The sequence below is a fragment of the Juglans microcarpa x Juglans regia genome, chromosome 6D (genome assembly GCF_004785595.1).
Source record: "Juglans microcarpa x Juglans regia isolate MS1-56 chromosome 6D, Jm3101_v1.0, whole genome shotgun sequence".
Lineage (NCBI taxonomy): Eukaryota > Viridiplantae > Streptophyta > Magnoliopsida > Fagales > Juglandaceae > Juglans > Juglans microcarpa x Juglans regia.
The window spans coordinates 20909028-20931423 of record NC_054604.1 but is presented as its reverse complement, the minus strand read 5'-3'; the positions used below and the strand labels follow the sequence as shown (position 1 = coordinate 20931423).

At 35.4% G+C, this 22396-nt stretch overlaps 1 protein-coding gene and 1 long non-coding RNA gene across 2 annotated transcripts; one reads left to right on the top strand and one right to left on the bottom strand.

Annotated features, from left to right (window-relative positions):
• The first annotated feature begins 1012 nt into the window (after positions 1-1012).
• On the top strand, positions 1013-2110 carry LOC121235220. Its single transcript, XR_005934533.1, has 2 exons — positions 1013-1218; positions 1829-2110. It is a non-coding gene; the product is annotated as an uncharacterized LOC121235220 (long non-coding RNA).
• An 11829-nt stretch (positions 2111-13939) lies between these two features.
• LOC121268848 lies at positions 13940-14632 on the bottom strand. Its single transcript, XM_041173111.1, has one exon. It carries the CDS (start codon positions 14398-14400, stop codon positions 14074-14076), a length of 327 nt encoding a protein of 108 aa, XP_041029045.1. The 5' UTR covers positions 14401-14632; the 3' UTR covers positions 13940-14073.
• Positions 14633-22396: the final 7764 nt, after the last annotated feature.

The window sequence follows — 22396 nt, the reverse complement described above, 5'->3', positions numbered from 1 at the left end:
CATATCATATTTAGAATTTAACGGTGGAGAAATATGGTAGAGATTGTAGTTTGATTCAATTATATTAGGACTGATTTTCTTTCATACTATATTCATTATACATATCATATTCATTTTCTCATCAATCTTGCTGGACTATATGATTTGGTGAATATGATTTCGTGCATGAAACAAAAGTATGATATTCTTTCATATCATATTCAGAATGTAATGTGCAGAAATTGAATGCGATTGAAGTTTGCTTCAATCTTCTAAGGACTATATGATTTTCTTTCATACCATATTCATTATACATAGAAGCATTAATTCATAGTGTATTTTGCTTGAGGAAAAGCTCTCATTTTGAATATGATTTACTGCATTAAACTAAAGTATGATTTTCTTTCATATCATATTCAGAATCTAATGGTGGAGAAAATGATCTAGAAAGACCCCGAGGAGGACGTTGATGAAGCAGCTGCAGCTGTTTTCAAAGATGTTTTAGGGTTTAGATCTGGGTACGCCAAGGGGATGGGGCACATGGTCATTCCCGACCCCTCTCCCTCAATGAAGAAGAGTAAGGCATTTGTGCTTCTAGCTGAAGAGAATGAACGGAACAAGACTTGTGCAGAAATCTACAAGAGTAAACTAGACCAAATTATGGGTGATATGGCTGGATTGAGGAGAGAATTTTCTGAGTGTGAGAAAGGGATGAACTTAAGGATGTCTGAGTTGGAAGGAAATACGGAGTCTCATAGAGAGACTTAGCAAGATGCTTAGGCATCTGCTGAATTTGGGTCCAGCAAAATTTTTTATGGGCATTTTTTGTGAATTGTTTCAATCCAAAGGCCATGGCAGTTTGTAGGGGGAAATATTTTGATGGGGCTTAATGGAAATATTTTGTGGTAGGGTATATTAGAACAAGTGGCAGGGAAAAGTTGGTGGTTTTAAAACTTTTGTCTAGAGCGTGAGGAAGTGTGTGGGATTTGACTCTAGGTTGGTTGCACAAAAACTAGTAAGGAAAAAATTATTGTTTCAGAAGACTTCTAGTTATCATCAAGGGGTGATTATCTTATACTTTGTTCCAAGTTGGTTTGTAGACTTTGTGTATTGGTTATTTCAAACTTAATACTAAAATAACATTAGTCTTTTTATTCTATGCAAGTTCTAGACCTAGGCACCAACCTGCATTAAATCAGATATTCCTGCACATCTTTTTATTGTATTCCTTGTACAGGAGTAAGTATTCTTTACTTATTTGCTGAGATTCTAATTATTCACAATTAACTTAGTCCATGAGTTATCCTAGTACATCTCTGTTTGCACACGGAAGGTGGTAATGTTCTTTACAATTTGGTTATATATGTATAAATATAAAAATATATCAAATAGTGGTTGGAGTATATGGAGATAAAAAATTGATGGTGCCACCTTAGATAGATGCAGTCAAAATGGATAAGGCTGGGAATAAATTTGAGGTATATATTGCTTCAGATGGCACAACTCATGAATTATAGGGCTTGGGGGAAATAAAGTAAATAAATATATAGGGCAACAAGTATGTAAAAGCAGTAAGAGGTAGCTGTTTATGAATATGAAAAATGGTGAGGTATTTATGGCTGGAAAAGATATGGTGTTGTATAAATATTTTATGATCAAAATTATTACAATTAGTTATAGTTTGAAGTCTGGTATAATCTTGTTCAATGGCTATTAAATAGAGGTTGTAAACCACAAAACAACTTGTTTATATCATCTTTCTAAATATGATTTGCTAAGCATCTGTCCTAGTAGCCAGGTAAGAAATGTTTTCTAATGGCTAATACAGATCAGTAAATGGTATTTTCAGGTAACTATGAGCCCCTCATATTTGTGGATTAAGAGGCTTTGCAACCAACTATGAATGGAGTTGAATTGGAGCACACACTAAATCACAGTAATGTGTCTAGAACAAGAAATATGTGTACATGTAGCTGGATTTTGTTATGAACATTACTGATGTAGTTGGCTTACCTCCTGTACTCCCTTATTTGCAAACATATATTGTAAATCAGCAGACCTTGATTGACTGGTTAATCCAGTTGAAAAATGTGTAAAAGTATTATGATATATATAATTTATATTTCTGATATTTTTTTTGAAGTTATTCAGGTGTTGGTTTTATGAAGTGAATGGCCATTAATTTATTGTATAGTTGAGTTAGTCTTTAAGCTATGATATTCTTCTTATGGTTGTTAATTTGTAGCTTCAATACAGTGATGGTATTAGCCAAATACTCTTTTGATTGTAATCCTTTTTTGGTAAATGTAGATTTCTCTATAAGCAAGTTGCTACAAAAAAATTGGTCTTTTTAAGAAAAGAAAATTTGGTAGAAAATATCCATGTTGCATGCCTTTATTTTTATTTCCCATGCCAATCACTCCGTGCAAATTAGGCTTCATTGACGAGATTTGGTCATAACAAAAAGTATTTTCTCTCAACTATGTTTTTTTGCTTATTCTAAAATTGGTCTTTCGCCATGAAATCTAATCATGTGATCAAATTAGTTTTGACTATGTATTTGGTTAGAAATGGTTATTTCTCATGAACATTGGACATGCAAAATCTGTAATTGCATGACTATTTTTCTTGGGAAAAAAAAGGAATGCAAGCATTTTCCATGAACATGGTAATGGGTAAAACAATTATCCACCATTGAATTTCATGGGAAATTCACTCATTTCTCACGAGCTGAGGGTAGGTCTAGTACTATTTGTCACGAAATTTTGTATGTTTTTTCCGCCATTAATGTCATGGAGAAAGATAAGTTTTTGTCATCAACTAAACTTTTGGTAGAAAAAGAGACTTACTTCACCAGTTATATACCACCAAGCTGCCACAGATCAATTTGGTGAGAAAAAACTTTTTGTCACTGTGGATATATTTTTTCTAACCATAGTTCCTCTTGACAAAAACTAGTATATGTTGTAGTGTCCGCAAGTACCTTAATTATTATTCCACTTTATAAGGCCAAGAAATAAACTTGCAAAAAACAAATCTTTTCTTCAAATCTCATGCCTTCTATTCTCAACACATTTATGAGATCATTAGATATCTTGGTCTTCAAAATATTTTAAGTGGTTCAGCTTGAAGAATAGTCTATATCCATTGGAGGAGACGATATAAAAAAAGTTCAATAATCAAAAGTAGAGTACAAAAGAGCAGTAACAAATCAGTCAAACTCAAAACCTTTGATACACTTAAACTCACAAACTCATCAAAGAGAAAACATTCAATTGACTATTTGTATATCTTGTGAAACTATCACTTGTCCCAAAAGCTTAAACTGATGTGAAGATGTAGATTTTATTATTTATTTTATATCTTAATACTCCCTCTCACATGTGGGCCAGACTCTCACTCAATTGATGGCCTAACGTGTGGAATATTTAATTAAATGTGATAGAATGTAGAGTCAGGGTTCGAACCCAAGATCTCTGCTCTGATATCATATGAAATCACTACTTGTCCCAAAAACTTAAACTGATGGAAAAAAATAGATTTTATTATTTATTTTATATATTAGCATATCTCTTAAGCTCTCTTCTCACTTCTATCAATTTTCAAATATATGCTCTTAGATCATTGACATTGGTTTCATCAAAGCCATCTCCAAATTTAGTTAAAAGTACATGTTTTGCATAAAACCAAAATCATTCAAGATATAACCCCACATTGGATTAGCCAAAATAATAATATAATATTATTTTTTTAATAATAATAATTTTAGTCTTTTTCTTCATATTATACAACTACGCTAACCATATGTTAATTAATAATTTAATAACCCAATATTTTATCCAGCATCCCAATGTGAAAGGTTCAACTAAGTAGCAAGCAAATGAACAATGTTCCAATGTGCAGTTGGTGTATTTTTTTAGAAAAAAAATAATTCTTTTGAAGATAAACAATATATCTCCAAATTTAAAGGAAATTTTGGTAATATTATAGCTCATATGTAAAGCTTCTTCATTTTGACTATGCTAATACAGATCATTCTATTGATATTTAGCTAAATTTTAAAAATACACTGATATTTGATTAAGCCCGTGCTCATACGAGAGTTTCACATCTATTTTTGGACGTGAGAATCAATAGACAAGGCATGTCAAACTTTAAGTTAGGTAGACAAATAAAGTCTAGCACCTACAAACCATATGTTTCTCTTTTGGTTTGCAAAGCATGCTTGCATTTAATGTATGCAAAGAAAAAATGGCTTTCTCTTGACATGAAAAGTTAAGCCACTTTTCGTACAATCTGCAGTACTCTTGGATGTCTTCTTCTTTCGCAAGCTCTTCTGTCTTCTTCTTTGCTAGCTCTTCCATATCCTTTTTCAGAAGCTCGTTTACCATCTTCTGACACTATTGCCTCATCCTGCATCCTTCATGTTCTTTGATCGAAGACACCAATGCCGCTTTCTTTCCCGTATCTTTGTAGTAGTTGTTTGATCCAGAATTCCCTCTACTCTTTTTTCCATTTTTGTTTGATGAACCAAAGATAGATGCCATGACAAAATAGCAAGGAGTCGAAGCAAAAGCATTGCTACTTATATTCCCTTGATATGTATTCTAGTAAAGATCCTCGTGCATTTTTTTTTAAATTTTCCCCACTCTTATATTTATTTCCTTGATGCCTTTTTTTTTGCTGCCTGCTTATATTTATTTCCCTTAATACTAAAATATAAGAGAAAATCTTGGAAATGGTGTTAAACCTCAAATAATACCCTCCAATAGGAGAGTGCCACATCGTCCTCCCATGGGTCTAAGAATAAGACCACACAACACCGAATCAAGACCTTCATAGATTGGCCCTCTCTTCCAAGACCACCATCCAATACCCTCCAATCTCCCAGACCCATGGTCATGATTGTCTCTCCTTGTCGTGACCCTCTTTTTGATGACCCATTCTTCCATTCTCATGACCCTCTCTCCCTATCGTGATCTTATTAAAGACTCAACCATTGATTCAAAAGTCTTAGAACTGTTGGATATTAATTTGGTTAAATTTTTAACCCTCAAGATCATAACATTCCACAACGCTTCTAAATCTGACATCCATGGCAGTCCACTCTATCGACATTGACCCGGTGGTAGCCATTTCCCTTTTGGGAGCTTCACTCATCTATCAATATTCAATGACTTAACACTACGCCCATATATAGTACCAAAATATTTTAATCCAGCCTATAGGTTGCCCCCTCCTTGACTTGAACCTGTGACGTGGTCCCTACTCTGATACCTATTGTTAAAATCCAGTTTTGAAATTTTGTTGATGTAATGAGAAGAGTGGGTTTGTAACGTTGGGTTGTTGTGTTAAGTAATAGGAAAGGCTCGAAGGTGTTTGATAAAAAGCTCAAATGAGCCACACGTATATTTGATAGTAGGAATTCTACATTTGAAGTTATTAAGTCTCAAACGATGCGTATTACAAAAACCCTCTACATAAAACCTAGTAAATAAGAAACGTTGTCGTATTGTTCTAATGCTGAAAAGCTCTTGGACCCAGCCTTCAAAACTCCCTGTTTCACTTGCTTCCCTAAAGCGCTGCACTTCATTTGAATGGATACGACGTCGGTTCCATCTCAGCCTTTCAACACTTCACTTCTTCGACCTCACTTCAGTTCTTCACTTCCATCTTCTTCCTTCCACCTCTAAGTCTAGGTTTCCTATCGCCGCCATCATAATAACAACCCAAATTCTCCCCTTATGGTAGAAATCAACAATCATCAACAACAAAATCCACCGATCCTATGGCAGATAACACAAGATCCAAGCATCAACAGCAAAGGACCTTTCAACTCCAGCTAGATGAAGAACAACAACAAAATGCACTCCAACAACAATCCATACAAGATTTACAAACTAATATAGAGACCCTATATGATATTATGCGTACATTCATCATGTCTCAAAATCAACAACAACAGCCACAACAGCAGCACCACCACCACCAATAGCACTAGCAGCGTGAACCTCATTATGATGACCTGGAGCCACCAGATCCAAGGAGGTGGAATTTTAGGGGTGTTAAATTGGGATTTCCTCATTTTCATAGAGACAACCAAGCCCATTGGCTTTTCAAGGTGAGCCAATACTTTGATTTCTATCAGACTCTTATGCCTCACTACATGCTCATGGCTTCCTACCACATGGACGAGGAGGCTCTTGTGTGATACCAAGAGTCTTTGGAGGGGAGCCATTTACGTGACTGGGATGCCTTCACCAGATCGATGCTCCTTCGTTTTGGTCCAACGAGGTATGACGATCCCATAGAGGCACTAACTCGATTAAAATAGACTAGCTCCATCGCGGCTTACAAGGCACAATTTGAGGCCCTTTCCAATCATTTCAGAGAACTCTCCGATGGACACAAGCTGAGTTGCTTTCTCAGCAAGTTAAAGGATGAAATACGTCTTCCCATTAGAATGTTCAATTCTATCAATTTGAATGCAACATATGAGTTAGAAAAAATACAAGAGGAATACCTCTTAAGTATAAAATAAAATCTAGCAAGTTGATGTTAGAAAAGATGAATGAAGTTGTTGGTGGGTTTTCATGAGGATCATTTTCAGGAAGTAGTAGCAGTAAGTGGCCTAAAACAACGGGGGCCACTAGGCCAGTATCCTCGTCCCAAATGGATGAAAAATGCAAGAAGGGATTGTGCTACCATTGTGATGAAAAGTGGAGCCCAACCCATAACTACAAAAACCCAAGGTTTTATTTCTTACAAGCTAATGAGGAAAAGTTAGTGGAGGAGGGAGGCAACCAGCCAGATGATCATGTAGAAAAAGTAGAGGAAAACAAGGCGGGAGATAAGATGAGGAACCTGAGATTTCCTTGGAAGCAATCTCTGGAACACCTATAGTTAGCACAATGAGACTGATGGGCAACCTTAAGGGGGAGAAATTGGTGATTTTAGTGGATTCGAGCAGCTCACATAATTTCATATCTCTAATTTGATTCCAAAACTGAAACTGCTTATGGATCCTTCTATTACCTTGAAGGTTAAGGTAGCTAATGGACAAAACTTAATGAGGGGTGGGGTATGCAATGTAGTAAATCTAAAGGTGTAAGGTACTCTGTTTCAACCCTCTCCTTATTTACTCGATTTGGCTAGGTGCGGCATTGTATTAGGGGTCCAATGGTTGGAGACATTGGGACCTATATTGTGGGATTTTTCTAAATTGTTGATGAGTTTCTCTTATGATGGCAAGTTAGTCGAGTTGAAGGGGCTAAAACTATGTCCCTCTGTGGTGGAGGATGGTATGGAAGTTGGAGACAGTTAAAGCAAAGTTTCTCATTCCAGTCATCAACGAACTGTTGGATGAGTTGTTTGGGTCAATCATTTTTTCTAAACTCGATTTGAGGTCAGGTTATCATCAAGTCAGGTAGTGCATGAGGATATACCCAAGACAGCCTTTCGGAGGCATGACGGATATTATGAATTTTTGGTAATGTCTTTCGACCTAACTAATGCACCAGCAACTTTCCAATGACTAATGAATGATATTTTCAAACTGTATCTAAGGAGGCTTGTGCTTATATTTTTTTATGACATTTTGATTTATAGTAAATCTGGAGATGAACATTTGGGACACCTAAGGCAAGTCTTTTCACTGCTGCAAAAGCACTACTTGTTTGTCAAAATGTGAATTTGCAGTTGGTGAGATTGACTACTTAAACCATGTGATTAAGGTGGATGGGGTGATGGCAGATGCTTCTAAGGTTGCATCTATGCTTGACTGACCTGAGCCTAAGAATGTGAAGTCTCTAAGGGGATTCATAGGGCTAACGGGATATTATCGGAAATTTATCAAGGGTTATGGAATCATTACTGCCCCTCTTACAACTCTACTAACAAAAAATTCTTTTAATTGGGATATGGGGGCTTGAAAAGCATTTGAGGCCTTGAAGAAGGCTGTTTCACAGCCACCAGTTTTACGGTTGTCAATTTTCAGCAAGCCATTTACTATAGAATGTGATGCTTGTGGGACTAGAATTGGAGCCGTACTGATGCAATCAGGACAACCCATACCTTACTCGAGTCAGGCGTTTAAGGGTAAGACTTTGTTGTTATCGACTTATGAGAAAGATTTGTTAGCTCTGGTAACAACAGTGCAAAAATGGAGGTCGTACCTCTTGGGTTAGTCTTTTGTTGTTAAGACTGATCGGCAGGCCCTAAAATTTCTACTTGAGTAGCGTGTAGGTACTGAAAACAAGAATAAGTGGGTGACCAAGTTAATGGGGTACGATTTTTCTATAGAATATAAAAAAGGAAAGGATAACAGGGTGGCTTATGCCTTGTCCCCAAAAAGAGAGGAAAGGGAGGAATCTCTATGTTCTGCCATGCTATCCTTTCCCTCTCCTTTATAGGTTGAGGAACTTAAACAGAGTTATCAAAGCTTCCTGGAAATGAATCAACTGAAGTCTAACTAGAAAAGTACAAAAGGGTTCTCACTACAGCAGGGGTTGATTATCGAAAAGGGAAGGATATTCTTGAGTTCAAAATGTGATTTCAAGAAAAAGGTTTTACAATATGTACACCACAGTCCCCAAGCTGGCCACTCGGGCTATCAACAAATTTATCAAAGGGCCAAGAGGGATTTTTATTGGAGGGGCATGAAAAGGGATATAAAACAGATGGTGAAGGAGTGTGACATGTGCCAGAGGAGGAAATATGAGACCTCTAATCCAACAAGGTTGCTACAACCTCTGCCCATTCCTCAACAACCTTGGTCAAACATCTCACTTGATTTTATTGATGGGTTACCTGTTTCTAAAGGGTTAAGTGTGATATTTGTAGTAGTGGACCGTTTCATGAAGTATGCCTATTTTATGGCATTGGCACACCCCTATACTGCACAAACAGTGGTAGAGAAATTCATGAAGCATGTATTCAAGCTCCATGGATTTCCTAAGTCTATGGTGTCTGATCGAGACTCCATTTTTGTGAGCTCTTTTGGAAGGCCCTTTTTCATGCTCAGGAGACTACCCTAGACTACAGTTCAACCTACCATTCCCAAACCAATGGTAAGACTGAAGCTGTGAACAAATGTCTTGACGGCTACCTAAGATGCTATGCTGGAGTGAAACCTAGAGTTTGGTCACAACGGCTCACTATGGCTAAGTGGCGGTATAACAACACCTATCATGCGGCCACTAAATTGACTCCATTTGAAGTGGTTTATGGATATCCGCCTCCAACCTTACTCTCATATATCCTTGGCACTAATTCTAATGAAGTAGCAGATCAAATATTATGCAGCAGGGAACAAATTATCAATTTATTGAAGAGCAATTTAATAGAGGCCCAACATTGAATGAAAATTTATGCTGATAAATAGAGGACTAAGAGGGAATTTGACAAAGGCAAATGGGTGTATCTAAAATTTCAACCTTACCGACAAAAAACCATAGCCCTAAGACATAACATGAAATTGGCTCCCAAATATTACAGGCCGTTTCAAATCGAATATAAGATTGGTAAGGTTGCTTATCGTTTAATGTTACTCGAGTCTTCCCAGATTCATCCGACCTTTCATGTGTCGTGCTTGAAGAAGCATCTAGGGTCACAAATCCAAGTATTGCCCACCCTTCCTCCGACGAACTCCATGGGGGAGGTGTAGCCTAAGCCCAAGGGAATTGTGGAAAGACATATGAAGAGACAAGGAGACCGAGCAGTGATTGAGGTCTTAGTGAAATGGGTGGGACTTCCTAAGGAGGAGAGCAATTGGGAATCATTGTGGAGGCTTCAAGCCCATTACCCCCACCTTGTGGGCAAAGTTCTTTGAAGGAAGGGAAGTTGTTATGATGTTGGTGGCTACAGGAACCCTAGACTTAGAGGTGGAAGGAAGAAGACGGAAGTAAAGAACTGAAGTGAAGTGTTGAAGGGCTGAGATGGAATCGACTTCGTATCCATTCAAATAAAGTGTAGGGTCTTAGAGAAGCAAGTGAAACAGGGAGTTTGGAAGGTTGGGTCCAGGAGCTTTTCAGCATCAGAACAATACAACAGCGTTTCTTATTTATTAGGTTTTATGTAGAGGGTTTTTGTAATACGAACTGTTTGGGACTTGACAACTTCAAACTCATCTTTTTTTAATTACTGTGATGTATTTAGTGTTGTGTGGGTTAGTTTATCAATTCCCTAGTAATTAGAGAGTTTGTTGGAGAATATGGAAAATAGTAGTAGAGACGAAGGAGAGAAGGCATCTAGAAAATTACTGAGACTTGATTGTAAGGAGGTTTCTGGAATCCCTCGAAGAATTCCTATTATCAAATATACCCGTGGCTCTTTTGAGCTTTTTATCAAACACCTTCCAGCCTTTCCTATTACTCAACACAGCAACACAACGTTACAAACTCATCCTCTTCATTACATCAACACAATTTCATAACTGGATTCTAACAGACCTTCTCTCCAAAGACTCATTCTTCCATTGTAGTAAAGACCATCGTTGCCATGACCATCGAAGCCGACGACATCGTCGTTTCCGTGACCCATTGCCATCAACCCTCGACTTCATGAACCTCAAAACAAATAATTTTTTGTGACCCTAAAACTCTATTTTTTATCTTGAATATTCTCATATCAGTATATCTGAATACTCTCAATGAGACCAGAAGTTAGGGGTGCTACCCTACTCCTATGGGGTGGGGCCACCCTTTCCCCGCACCCCGCCCCGCATGGGGCGGGGGGTGCTCACCCCGTCCCCCACCCTAGTGGGCGAGGTGCCAGGTAGATTCTCAATCCGCCCCGCGTCCGTCTACTTAAAAACAAATACTACATTTTACTTGGTTTAAAAATTATTTTTTAGTCCAAAAGTAATTAAAAATACATTTTTAGACCCAAATTATAAGTTTAAATTTTGTAAATATGACTATAATTTTAAAACTATGTAATTTTTACATTTGCTAGTATGTATTTTGTGTAAATTGTAGTGTATTAATTTTTAAACTATATAGTTTTTAAATTTACCAGTGCATATTTCATGAACAAGTCTAACAAATTATAATATATATTTATATATACACAATTTGTAAAATATAAATATATATATTTATTTATATATATTTATATTTACATATATAATATATATATATATATATGAATGTAAGCGGCGGTGGGGGCGGGGCGGGGTGGAAGGGGGAAGGGCAGCGGGGTGTAGGCCCCACTGCCCACACCTAACCAAAAGAAGCCATCCCATTTTTTAGAGTCTAGGTGGAGAAGGTCTTGAGCAAGCAGAGTCAATAGTGCTATGATTCTTCACAAACTAATGCCACATTGATATTTTTTATTAATGCCCCACTTTGTTGATGCTATGGGAGAGAGAAATAGACAGGGAGGATGACTGCGGTCTGGTAGTGTCTGATGGGCAATGCCTAGTGTGGTGTTGTGTGACAATCCGGTACCATCTGGAGGGCAACGCTTGGTGGTGTCATGTGGTGGTCTGGTACAAGATGAGGCTCACCAATTCTTTCTTCACGTAGGTCTTTTGATATTAGTAAGTATCAGCTGTGAAGAGGCTTATAGAATTAAGTTGTGGAATGCTGAGTTGGCCTTTTCCTATTGGAAGGTGTTAAAACACAAATAACACCACATCCGTTCCAAAGCAGAATAGTAAATATTAGGGGTGCTACCCACCCCGGTGGGTGAGCTGTGGGGCAGATTCCCAAACCTCCTCGCCTCTTCCTACTTAAAAAAAATACTACATTTTATTTGATTTAAAAATTATTTCTAAGTGCAAAAGTAATTAAAAATACATTTTTAGACCCAAATTATAAATTTAAATTTTTTAAATATGACTATAATTTAAAAGCTATGTAATCTTTAAATTTGCTAGTGCATATTTTATATAAATTATAGTGTATTAGTTTTTAAACTATGTAGTTTTTAAATTTGCCAATGCATATTTAAGAACAAGTCTAACAAATTGTAATATATATTTATATATACACAATTTGTAAAATATAAATATATATTTATGTTTATATATATGTATAATATATATATAAATGTAAGTGGGGACGGGGCGGGGTTGGGCCGTCCCAGCCACCCCCCCCCCCCCCTCGGGGCTAGGGGCCCTAGATGCGGGGTAGGGGGCCCTGCCCCAGCATGAGCAAAGCTGGGTTGCCACCCCCGCCATGCGGGGGAAGGGCAGATGGGGGCAGGTGGGGCCCCGCTACCCACCCCTAGTAAATATAAATATATTGCCTTGCACGCCATGCCTCTTTCCAACCTAATTTAATTTTCAGATTCATTTATTGGGAAATACTTCAAACCGGTCAGGTGTGGATTTAACTTTTACGCTTGCCTGTAAAGTTGTAACACATAGTAGACTTATTGAAGTTATGGTGGAAACACATCCATTCTACCCTCTCTTCCCTCGAATCCATCTTCGTCTCCTTCAACAGAGACCATTTTTGTCTTTAGATTTCATCTCCTTCAACACCCTCGAACCCATTGTTCTTCGAAGACCCATTCTTCCATTGTTGTGATCCTCTTTCTGAAGACCCATTCTTCCATTGTCTTGACCATTGAAGCCCTTCGAAGCCGAATCTACAGCGGTCCAAGCCCACAATAATTTGCAGTGAAAGCTCAAATTTGCAGCGTCCAAATCCACAATAAAAATCGAAGAGATTAAATTACAATTCCACTAGGCCATTACATTGACAAACCCATTAGCCAAAAATACCACCTGTCTCTTTCCGTCAAGTGCCCAGATCTTAATTTGTAAGGAAATAGATAACAAGAAAACCCATTTCTTTACATACACACATTTGCATTAGAAAGTCCATGAAAAATTTAACAAGTTTATTTTTTTTAGAGGCCGACAGGCTTGAGGAGAGAGAGAGCTTGAGGGGGGAGAGAGAGAGAGAGAGCTTGAGGAGGGGGAGAGACAAAGCAAGTGGGGATTTTGGGGGGGGGGGGAGGTATGGGTGTCTAGGGGAAGGGGGCATACACTACTGCATGCACCTACATTTTACATTTTCCTAGAGTTTCTAGGTGTCTTACTATTATTTGTGGGAGTAAAATGAAGTTTTACACCCATCCGGCAGGTAGCTTCACTCTTATTTAATAGTATCTGTGTTGATTTGTTCAAATTCTAAACATCTTCTCCTTTGGAATAAAAGAAAAATTATTTGTACAAATTTAGTATGTGCAAGCTTTGTGCACTTTTATTAAAAAAGGTTGGCAAATTTATAAAAAAAAATTATGTTTTAATTATGAGTCCCACTTTTTTACGAAAGAAATGTATGAAATAATTAAAATTATATCTAACATTACTCTACGTAAAAATACAACAAATGGTATTTCATCTAAACATAGAGGGTTATTTGATCGAGTTTTCTAGGAGCATCTCCGACATAGTCTCTAAAACATCAAATTCCTTAAATTGTACTTGTTAATATCCCAAACCCCAGATGCTGTTCAAATCTTTTCAACCAACCTAATAATTATACAATGGCTCTTCATTTATAAAGATCCCCATGTAAATCATCCAATTCAAAATGCCTCTCAAAGAAGATCAATCATAGATTTTTGGTTCGGTTAGTCAACGTTCAGCATCTCTGATTATTTACTAGAATACATTCAAAACACACGCCTTTTAACAAGCCAATTAGAGGTTAAGTTTGACTAATATTGGTGATCAGAAAATTTTCTCAATTTTCTTTTGCATGCATTAGAGGAAAAACAATGGACGTTTTTATTAGGAATGGGGCCCCATGCTACCCCGCCCCGCAGGGCAAGACATTGGTAGGGGGTCGGGAAGGGGCTACTCCACACCGTATGATGCGGGAAGCTCCCCTAGTTTTTATGCTTTAGGTAAAAATAAATAAATTATAAAAAAAAAATTTACAAAATGATATGATTTGTAAAGAGCAAAACAATCATTTAATTTGTTTCTTCCAATGCTTTCATATTTACACACAAGATTATACCAAATTCATTCAGCTATGAAAAGCAGTTGCCATGAACAAGTAATTCACAGTTTCCAATCTGTACATCCAAAGGAAAACAAGAGAGATTGATTTTTTTTTTTTCAATAAAAAACCATTACTCGATTGATTTTCGTTCATTCTTGCTCAGTACAGCGTTGATCACTGAAGCATCCATTCTTGCTGATTCTTGCTTCACCCATTGAACAACCCTCTCAGCCTCCCTACTAACCCTCTCCTCCTCCTTCAATGCCTTCTTCATCCTCCTTTCTTGTTCGTCAACAGAGAAGGTGCTTAAATCAGATAAAATCTCATCCTTCTGTTCCCAGTCTCTGTCCTCCATGTTTGTTCCTGCACCCCCTTTGCTGCTGCTCTTCTGCAGATCATTCTTCTTGGTGGAGAAACAAAAGCAACATGCTGTTCTTTGGGGAGACTCTGACCCCATCCGCAAAAACAAAATATAAAAGAAAAAAAGTTATCAGAATTTGATGGTCGATATCAAGAATAGACAACCCAGATCATGTTTCCTTTTACTTAAAACATGGATTTGTCTGAGGTCTTCTAGCTTTTACATCTATCTATCTCAACACCTCTCAAGTTGCCCTTGAAGAGCTTGCTTGTAAGACTTTGCAATGATCAGAAACATAAAGAGTTGTGAATGGAAACGTCATTAATCTGATCCGAAGGAAGAAGTCTAATAATGGAGACTCCGCGATATTCGACTGTTAGGTTTTTTTCTTTTTTTTTTTCTTTTTTTTTTTTTTTTTGGTGTGTTTGGTTGACAAGTTTAACTTGAATTAATTATTGATATCATCTATTATTTTTTTAATTTTTCATAAAAATATTAAACACGTTTTAATTTATTTCATACATACATTCAAATACAAATTTCAACATATTTACATTTAAACACATTTCAATAGATCCATAAATGCCATATTTGGATAGTAAAAGTTTTTCATCTCATCTCATCATTATAACTTTTCTAAATTTCTTCACAAAATATAATAAATAATTCAATTTTTTCAAATATCAAAATAATAGTAATATTAAAAAAATATTCTAATATTATTTTATCAACTTTTAATTTTTATCTAAAATTATCTCATCTCATTATTCAAACTATACTAAAATATTATTATTCACAAATCAATTCAAATAAGAGAAATGATAGTTGCAGTTGTGAGTGTGTAAACTTCGTACAATTACTTTAAAAAAATAAATAAATACGAGACCTATATAAAAAAATTAATTTATTAATAATAGACTCCATTCTTTTTTAAAATAACTGTATAATATTTATACATTTTATAACTATACAAAGCATTACTCTTCAAATAAATAGTCTCAACATCGAAATGAAACTTATTCTGTTATTTTCAGCATCACTTTCAGTTTTAGCCACTCAAATAGATAATTGTTAGGGGGGAGGGGAAAAAAAAGTTGAATTGATGAGAAAATGGGACCAATTTGCGTATGATATTCTTTCAATGATCCAATAAAGTCGCATATTCCTCGCTATTGGGTTGGTGGACGGTCACGTCCAAGCTGATGCAGAGCATCCAAATGCTATTCAACTAATCCTTTATCCAAAGGTTTATCTTCCAGCATAATCTTTCCCAAAAAAAATAATTAATTCTGAAATTATATAAAAAAAAATTACTTTTTTAATAGTATATTCAGCTTGTTTTTCAAATAAAATACTTAAAAGCTTACGTACCATAAACGAGAGTGTATCTAATATTTTTTTTTAAAGTTTCGTTTGATGCTTAATTCCTTTCAATTCATCTCAATTTATTATTATAATTCTTTTAAATTTCAACACAAAATATAACAAACCATTCAATTTTTTCAAATTCTAAAATAATAATAATAATATTAAAAAATAATATTCTAATAATATTTTATCATCTCAACTCAACTCAACTCACTTCAACATCCAAACCTAACTTAAGTTCTTTATTTTGAAACTACAATATTTGACCGCACGTACACCTCTATTGATGGTAACTGTGTCTCACATGTGCCGGTGTAACTCTTTGTACTTTCGGACGGGAGCTAAACCGCGATCTCTTTAGAAAAATTTTATTTATTTTCTTCACACTATATAATTACATATAATTTTATATTTTTTTCTCTTATTAAATATGTTATGTATAAATAATTGTTAGAAAAATTCAATTAGTTTAGAAATATTAAAACTAAAAAAAGTTTTAAAATAAATTTAAAATAAATTGAAAAAAAATTAAAAATTAAAAATAAATATGTCGTATGGTGTGCAGAGATCATGAATAACAAAACTCATGTTTTTGGACGAGGATTAAATTGTTTTCAGAATATTTTTATGGCAGCTTATCTCATGGTTTACTTATGCCTCGTTTGTTTTCAAAAGGTATCTCAACTCATTTTATTTCATATAATCATTAAAATCTTTACAAATTTTTAAATAAAATATAATAAATAATTTAAATTTTTTAAATTTCAAAACAAAAAGAATATTATAATAATATTTTATTCAACTTTTAACTTTCATCTCATCTAATCTTATCTTAACTCACTATCCAAACATCTACTAAACATAAAATCAAGACTGCATTATTCCTAAGTTCTCATTCCTTTATTATCTTTTTAATTTCTTTTTAGGGTTAACTCCTAAATTAGAATATTTTAAAAGTGATTGAAGGGATCTCCAATCTCCACGTGTTATATAAAGAAATATTGATTTCGAGATTCATGGTAAATTTTTATGCATTCGCTGTTTATATTCGTATAGTCATTGGTTTTAAAAGTTATTATTTGTATGCTTTAGGAATATTTGGTTAGACTAATTCATTAAAGGTCAATAAGTACATAAGAAATTTAAATCATATTAGTAATAATATTTTATATTTTATATTGGGCACAAAGATGCTTTGGTTGTTATTTAGAATTATAAAATAAAATATTTAGATCATCATGAATTTAGAAAAGAGAATAATAAACTTATAATTATATTTTAAATGAAAGATAGTTATAAAAATTGAAATTAATTATAACAAAGTGACATAATTATATTAGTTGATTGTAAAAAAAATGTAAAATATTTATAGATATATTAGTATAATTTAAAAAATAAAAAATGCTAAATTTACCCAAATATCAAAATTTAGTGGCTTAATATTAATTAACTTTATATAATAATAAAAGCTTTATAATTTAGTGTATCATCTAAAATTATGTCGTAAATTTATTTTGATAAAATAGTTTTGTAGACAAGTCTTTCTCTTAAGAGCGGCCGTGTTTATTTTATTAGCAATTTCTAAAATTTTCAATTAAAATTTTTTTTTAAATCAAACCAAACATCTTTAAATCATAAAAGAATTTTTTATTTTAAATTTTTAACATTTATTCTAATCATTACTTAAATACAAAAATCAATACAACTTTTACAAATTTGAAAACAAAAAATGATTTTAAAAATTATATTCAAACAATTTTTCAATTATATCTACTTTTTTTTTTTTAAGAGCGAGTAGTCACCTGTTCAATAGTGACCCCTACCTAAATTTATTAATAAGCCCTCACTTGTGGCAGAGGAATATCGTGGTAACAATCAAGGTACTCAGGAATTACAATAATATCTAATAAGCCCCAAGAACCAGAACACCAAAACAAATAATTCAAAAATTATAACTAGGCCTATAACTGAACAAAACAATATAAACAAGCCTATAAAGGATTTAACCAGACAAATAAAATTCCTATTCGAGTAAGCACAAAGACATAAGCAATGCTGCATGCCATCACTCCAATAAACCATGTAGTACCCATTCTAGAGACATCAACACTTCCTAAGGTAAGCCAGTCCACATGAATTTGTTCTAAGTATACCTCTTAATAGATGAGGAACTTCTATCTGCCCTAACCACTCATGAGAGATCCCATTACTACACAGCCAAGCCAAAAAATCTGCAGCCTTATTTCTTTCCTGATAGATATGCTTAATAGAAAAATTCATCTCTGCCAACATATTAATAATATCTTCCCAAAAATCCTCTAAGTACCAAAGACTACAACTTCCTTTATGAACCTAGTTAACAACCAAAAGAGAATTCATTTCAATTATTATTTTATTAAGCCCCAATCTTTTACAATGTTGAAGTCCTCTTCAAAGGGCTAAAACTTCCACAAGATTATTGCTATCATTTCCAATAGATTCGGCAAATGCAAAAACCACCTTCCCAAGCTTATTTCTAACTCCTCGGGCACCCAAAATTCCAGGATTATTAATATTACTTTCGTTCATATTCAGTTTAAGCCAATATTTCTTCGATTTCTCCCATCTTACCGTCATTAATGTCTCATTCTTTCTTAAATTAATAGAAAGATTCAAAGACTTCAAGATCTGTACATCCTTTTCCACCAGCCAGGAATCCTTATGAACCTTAATACTAACCCAATTAATCCAATACTTTACCGAACTCCATAGAGCCTGAACCTTCTCTTTCCTTCCTTCCATCTGAGCTTTACATCGCCAATTCCATAAATTCCAAGTGATGATCACAAGTATAAGTCCGATAAGATTACTAGTTGAGATGACTTCAATGCTCTTCAAAACCAAGCCTCAACAGTTGCTTTCCAAGATCGGAATGAGACAAATAGGATACCCAAAGTATTTGAGCTAAATTTCCATATGGCCTTAGCAATATTACCACTATATAACACATGATTAATATCCTCAAAGACGCCTTCCCGATAGTATTTGCATTTCGAGACTAAAGGCACACCGAGTCTCCTTATACGGTCATTTACACTAAGGCAAGAGTTTAAGGCCTTCCACATAAGCACATAAAATTTCTTCAGTAAAGCCACATTTCAAATCCAATCCGACCATTGACATTTAGGATTATTAATTTGAACAAAAGACTAGGCGCTTTTGGTCGTGAAAGACCCATTCGAATTCCCTAACTAAATAAGCTGATCATTTCCTAGCCCTCTACTAATTTCATTGACTATCTCCTCCGTTTTCTTTAGCCCTACTAGCTGCTCGAGTTGCTCTATATTCCAATTGTTATTAAACATACAATGCTTCACTGTCAAATTCGGATCTCCCACAATCGGATACTACTCCATCAAAGGTCCAGAATTAAGCCAACTGTCTCTTCAGAAAGACACATTCTCCTCCCTAATTTTCCACTTAGAGTGCGAAAGTACAACAGGAATTTCTTTTGAAATTTCTTTCCAAAACCGGGTGCCTCTGGATGGATTAATCTCTAGATAATCTCCAGATGATGCTGTCCATGCATGTATTTCGCACAAAAAAATATTTTCCATAAAGAATATGAACACAACAAATTCCAGGCAAATTTAAGGTACAACATGTTTGTACATCAACAAAATTCCTCAAACCAAGCCCTCCCTCATCCACTAGTTTGCATAATCTATCCCATTTAATCCATTTCTTCTTAGGACTCCCATTAATTGAGCCCTACAAGAAAGTGCTAAATACTTTATTAAACTGAAGCATCACCATTTTCGGAACCTGCATCAGAGATAGCAAGTGAACCGGCATACTCGACAATACATGCTTTAATAGGATAACTCTCTCCCCAGCAGAAAGAAAGTTCAACTTCAAACTTTCAATCTTCTTCCGAATTCTTTGAATAACATCCTGAAAATTAATTAACTTCAATCTTCCATAGACAACTGGTACCCCTAAGTACCTGACCGGGAACACCCCTTCCGAAAACTGTGTAGTCGATAAGAGATGTCGACATCTAGCAAAATTGATTTTCTTAGAGAGAAAAATTGAAGATTTGGCATTGTTCACCTGTTGACCCAACCATGCAGCATAAGTACGAAGAACATCAACAATCTCTAAAACTGAAGACTTCCCTCCATTCGCAAAAATCACCATATCATCAGCATATAAAAGGTGAGAAATTACAAGACCATACCTTGGATGAGAGAAGCATTTAATTCTTCCATCTTCAAATTTCTTCTTTAACAGCCGAGAAAGAACTTCTTCTACTAAAATGAATAAATAAGGAGATAGATGATTCCCTTGACGGAGATCTCGTCCACCCTTAAAGAACCCTTTCGCAGTGCCATTCATTACCACAGAATACCAAGGCGTAGTAACACATTGGACTAATAGATGACGAACCTTCGAAGAAAACCCAAAAGCTTCCAAGATATGAAATAAAAACTCCCAGTCAATCGTGTTGTAAGCTTTTGTGAAATCGATTTTCATCATAATAATACCTCCCCGGACTGGCTTATTAATATCATGAATAAGCTCCTAAGTAAGACTAATATTTTCAAAAATATTTTTACCCTGCAAGAAAGCTCCTTATTCCATGGAAATAATCCTGCTGAAGACTGAAGTAAATCTATTCACTAGAATCTTAGAGCAAAGTTTATAGACCACTGAACAAAGACTAATTGGTTTAAAGTTTCCAAACGACGTAGGATTCTGAACTTTTGGAATTAAGACAATATAAGAGGCGGAGTAAAACCTTGGTAATGCGGCCTCGCCAAAAAAATCACTAACTGCTTCCAATAAATCTTGTTGCACCAAGGACCAACAATGATGATAAAAACCTAACCCGAAGCCATCTAGACCAGGAGTACTATCCATAGGAATAGAAAAAAGGGCATCTTTGACTTCCCCAGTAGAAGGATTACTACCAAAAAAATAATTTTCCTCCTCCGAAACTTCCTCCAATATTAATTCAACTAATTATGGCAATGAACTTGTTGATTTTACTTTGAGGAAATCCTCAAAATAAACGCATGCAACCTCATGAATACCTTCCGGCGAGGTAAGCACTCTACCATTAGAGAGCTTCATTTCTGTCACCACATTCTGTTTATGGATTTGTAAAGCTTTAAAGAAAGCAATCGAAACCTCACCATGCGAGACCCAATCTTGCTTGACTTGTTTAGCAATTTGAGATTCTTTCCTCTTTAACCAGACATCAAGCTCAATCTTGTTAGCTAAAACATCTGCGTCAACATCCTTTGAATAGCATTCTTGTAAACTAGACTCTTCTTCCTCCACTTTTGCTTCTAGTTCTTTAATGTGCTTCCCTGTCCAGCCAAACACCTCTTTATTCCAAGTTTTAAGGACCAGTTTTAACCTCTTCAGTTTTTCGGCAAGCTTCCATAAACCAGTACCATTAACCTCCACCTGCCAAGAACTAGAAACACATCTCCAAAAATCTTCATGACTCGTCCACATATAGTGAAATTTAAATGAGACATGCCCATACCTAGAAGATGGTTCCAAAAGACCCAAAAGCATAGGGGAGTGATCTGAGGTCCTCCTTGGAAGGTAATGAAGTCTACCCGATGGGTAAAGATTCCTAAACTTCGAGTTACATAAAGCTCTATCAAGCTTAGCCCATGCTCGTGCCATCCCTAATTGACCATTGCACCATGAAAATCCATTACCTGAGAAAGGCAATTCAACAAATCTGCCATCATAAAAAAATAAAAATAAATAAATAAATAAATAAAAAAAGAGCATAAATCCTCCATTGCAATAAGCATCCTTGGATTTCCCCCTCTTCTTTCACTATTATTGCGTAAGACGTTGAAATCCCCAATAATCACATGAAGCCACTGCAAATTATTAACAATAAGCATATTGGCCCACAAAGACCTCTGGTCTAAATACCATCACTTAGCATAAACCGCAGAGATCAATAAACTTGAATTAATAAGCAGGGTAATATGTTGATTCGAAACACCCATAACATCCACATGCAAACCAGACTTCCAAAGTCACCAAATCTTTCCTGCTTGACTAGCATTCGATAAGCACTCATCAAAAGCTAGAGACGTCTTCCAATAACCCAAATGATTATCATCCCTGAAAGGTTATGCAAGAAATAAAATATTAGGTTTCTGCATTCGTAACAACCCCCTCAAACATTTTCTCGAAGTGCCAAGACCTTGGATGTTCCAGTACATCAATTTGTTGATCATTTATACTGTTGAGAGGGCTTGCTCGGAACCCTATAAGAACTACGTAACATTAATCTACTTGGCGCCTTTTTTACCACTAATTTAGAATCAAAAGAATCATCTTTATTTTTCCCAGGATGAAGAATATTACCTTCATCATCAGATTTCGACTCCATAACGGTTGCCTGATTGAAAATCACCATATGCAAATTTTTCAAGACTGCTGGTGGATTATCTCTAGACTGCACAGCAACATTTTCTATCGCATCATCAACCAAGGGAGTATTCTTAGCAACCGGTACATGATTTTGTTTTCGATAAAGAGACCAACTCCTCATCTGGTATGGTCCCGTTGGATTCTTTGCATATCATTGGATCTTTCCTATTCCCTAGGACTTCCATAGCATCCCTATATGCCTCAGTCTCCAACGTTGATCTCCTTACTTCCTTACCCTCATCCAAAATAGGATCCTCGGTCTCCAAATTTTCTA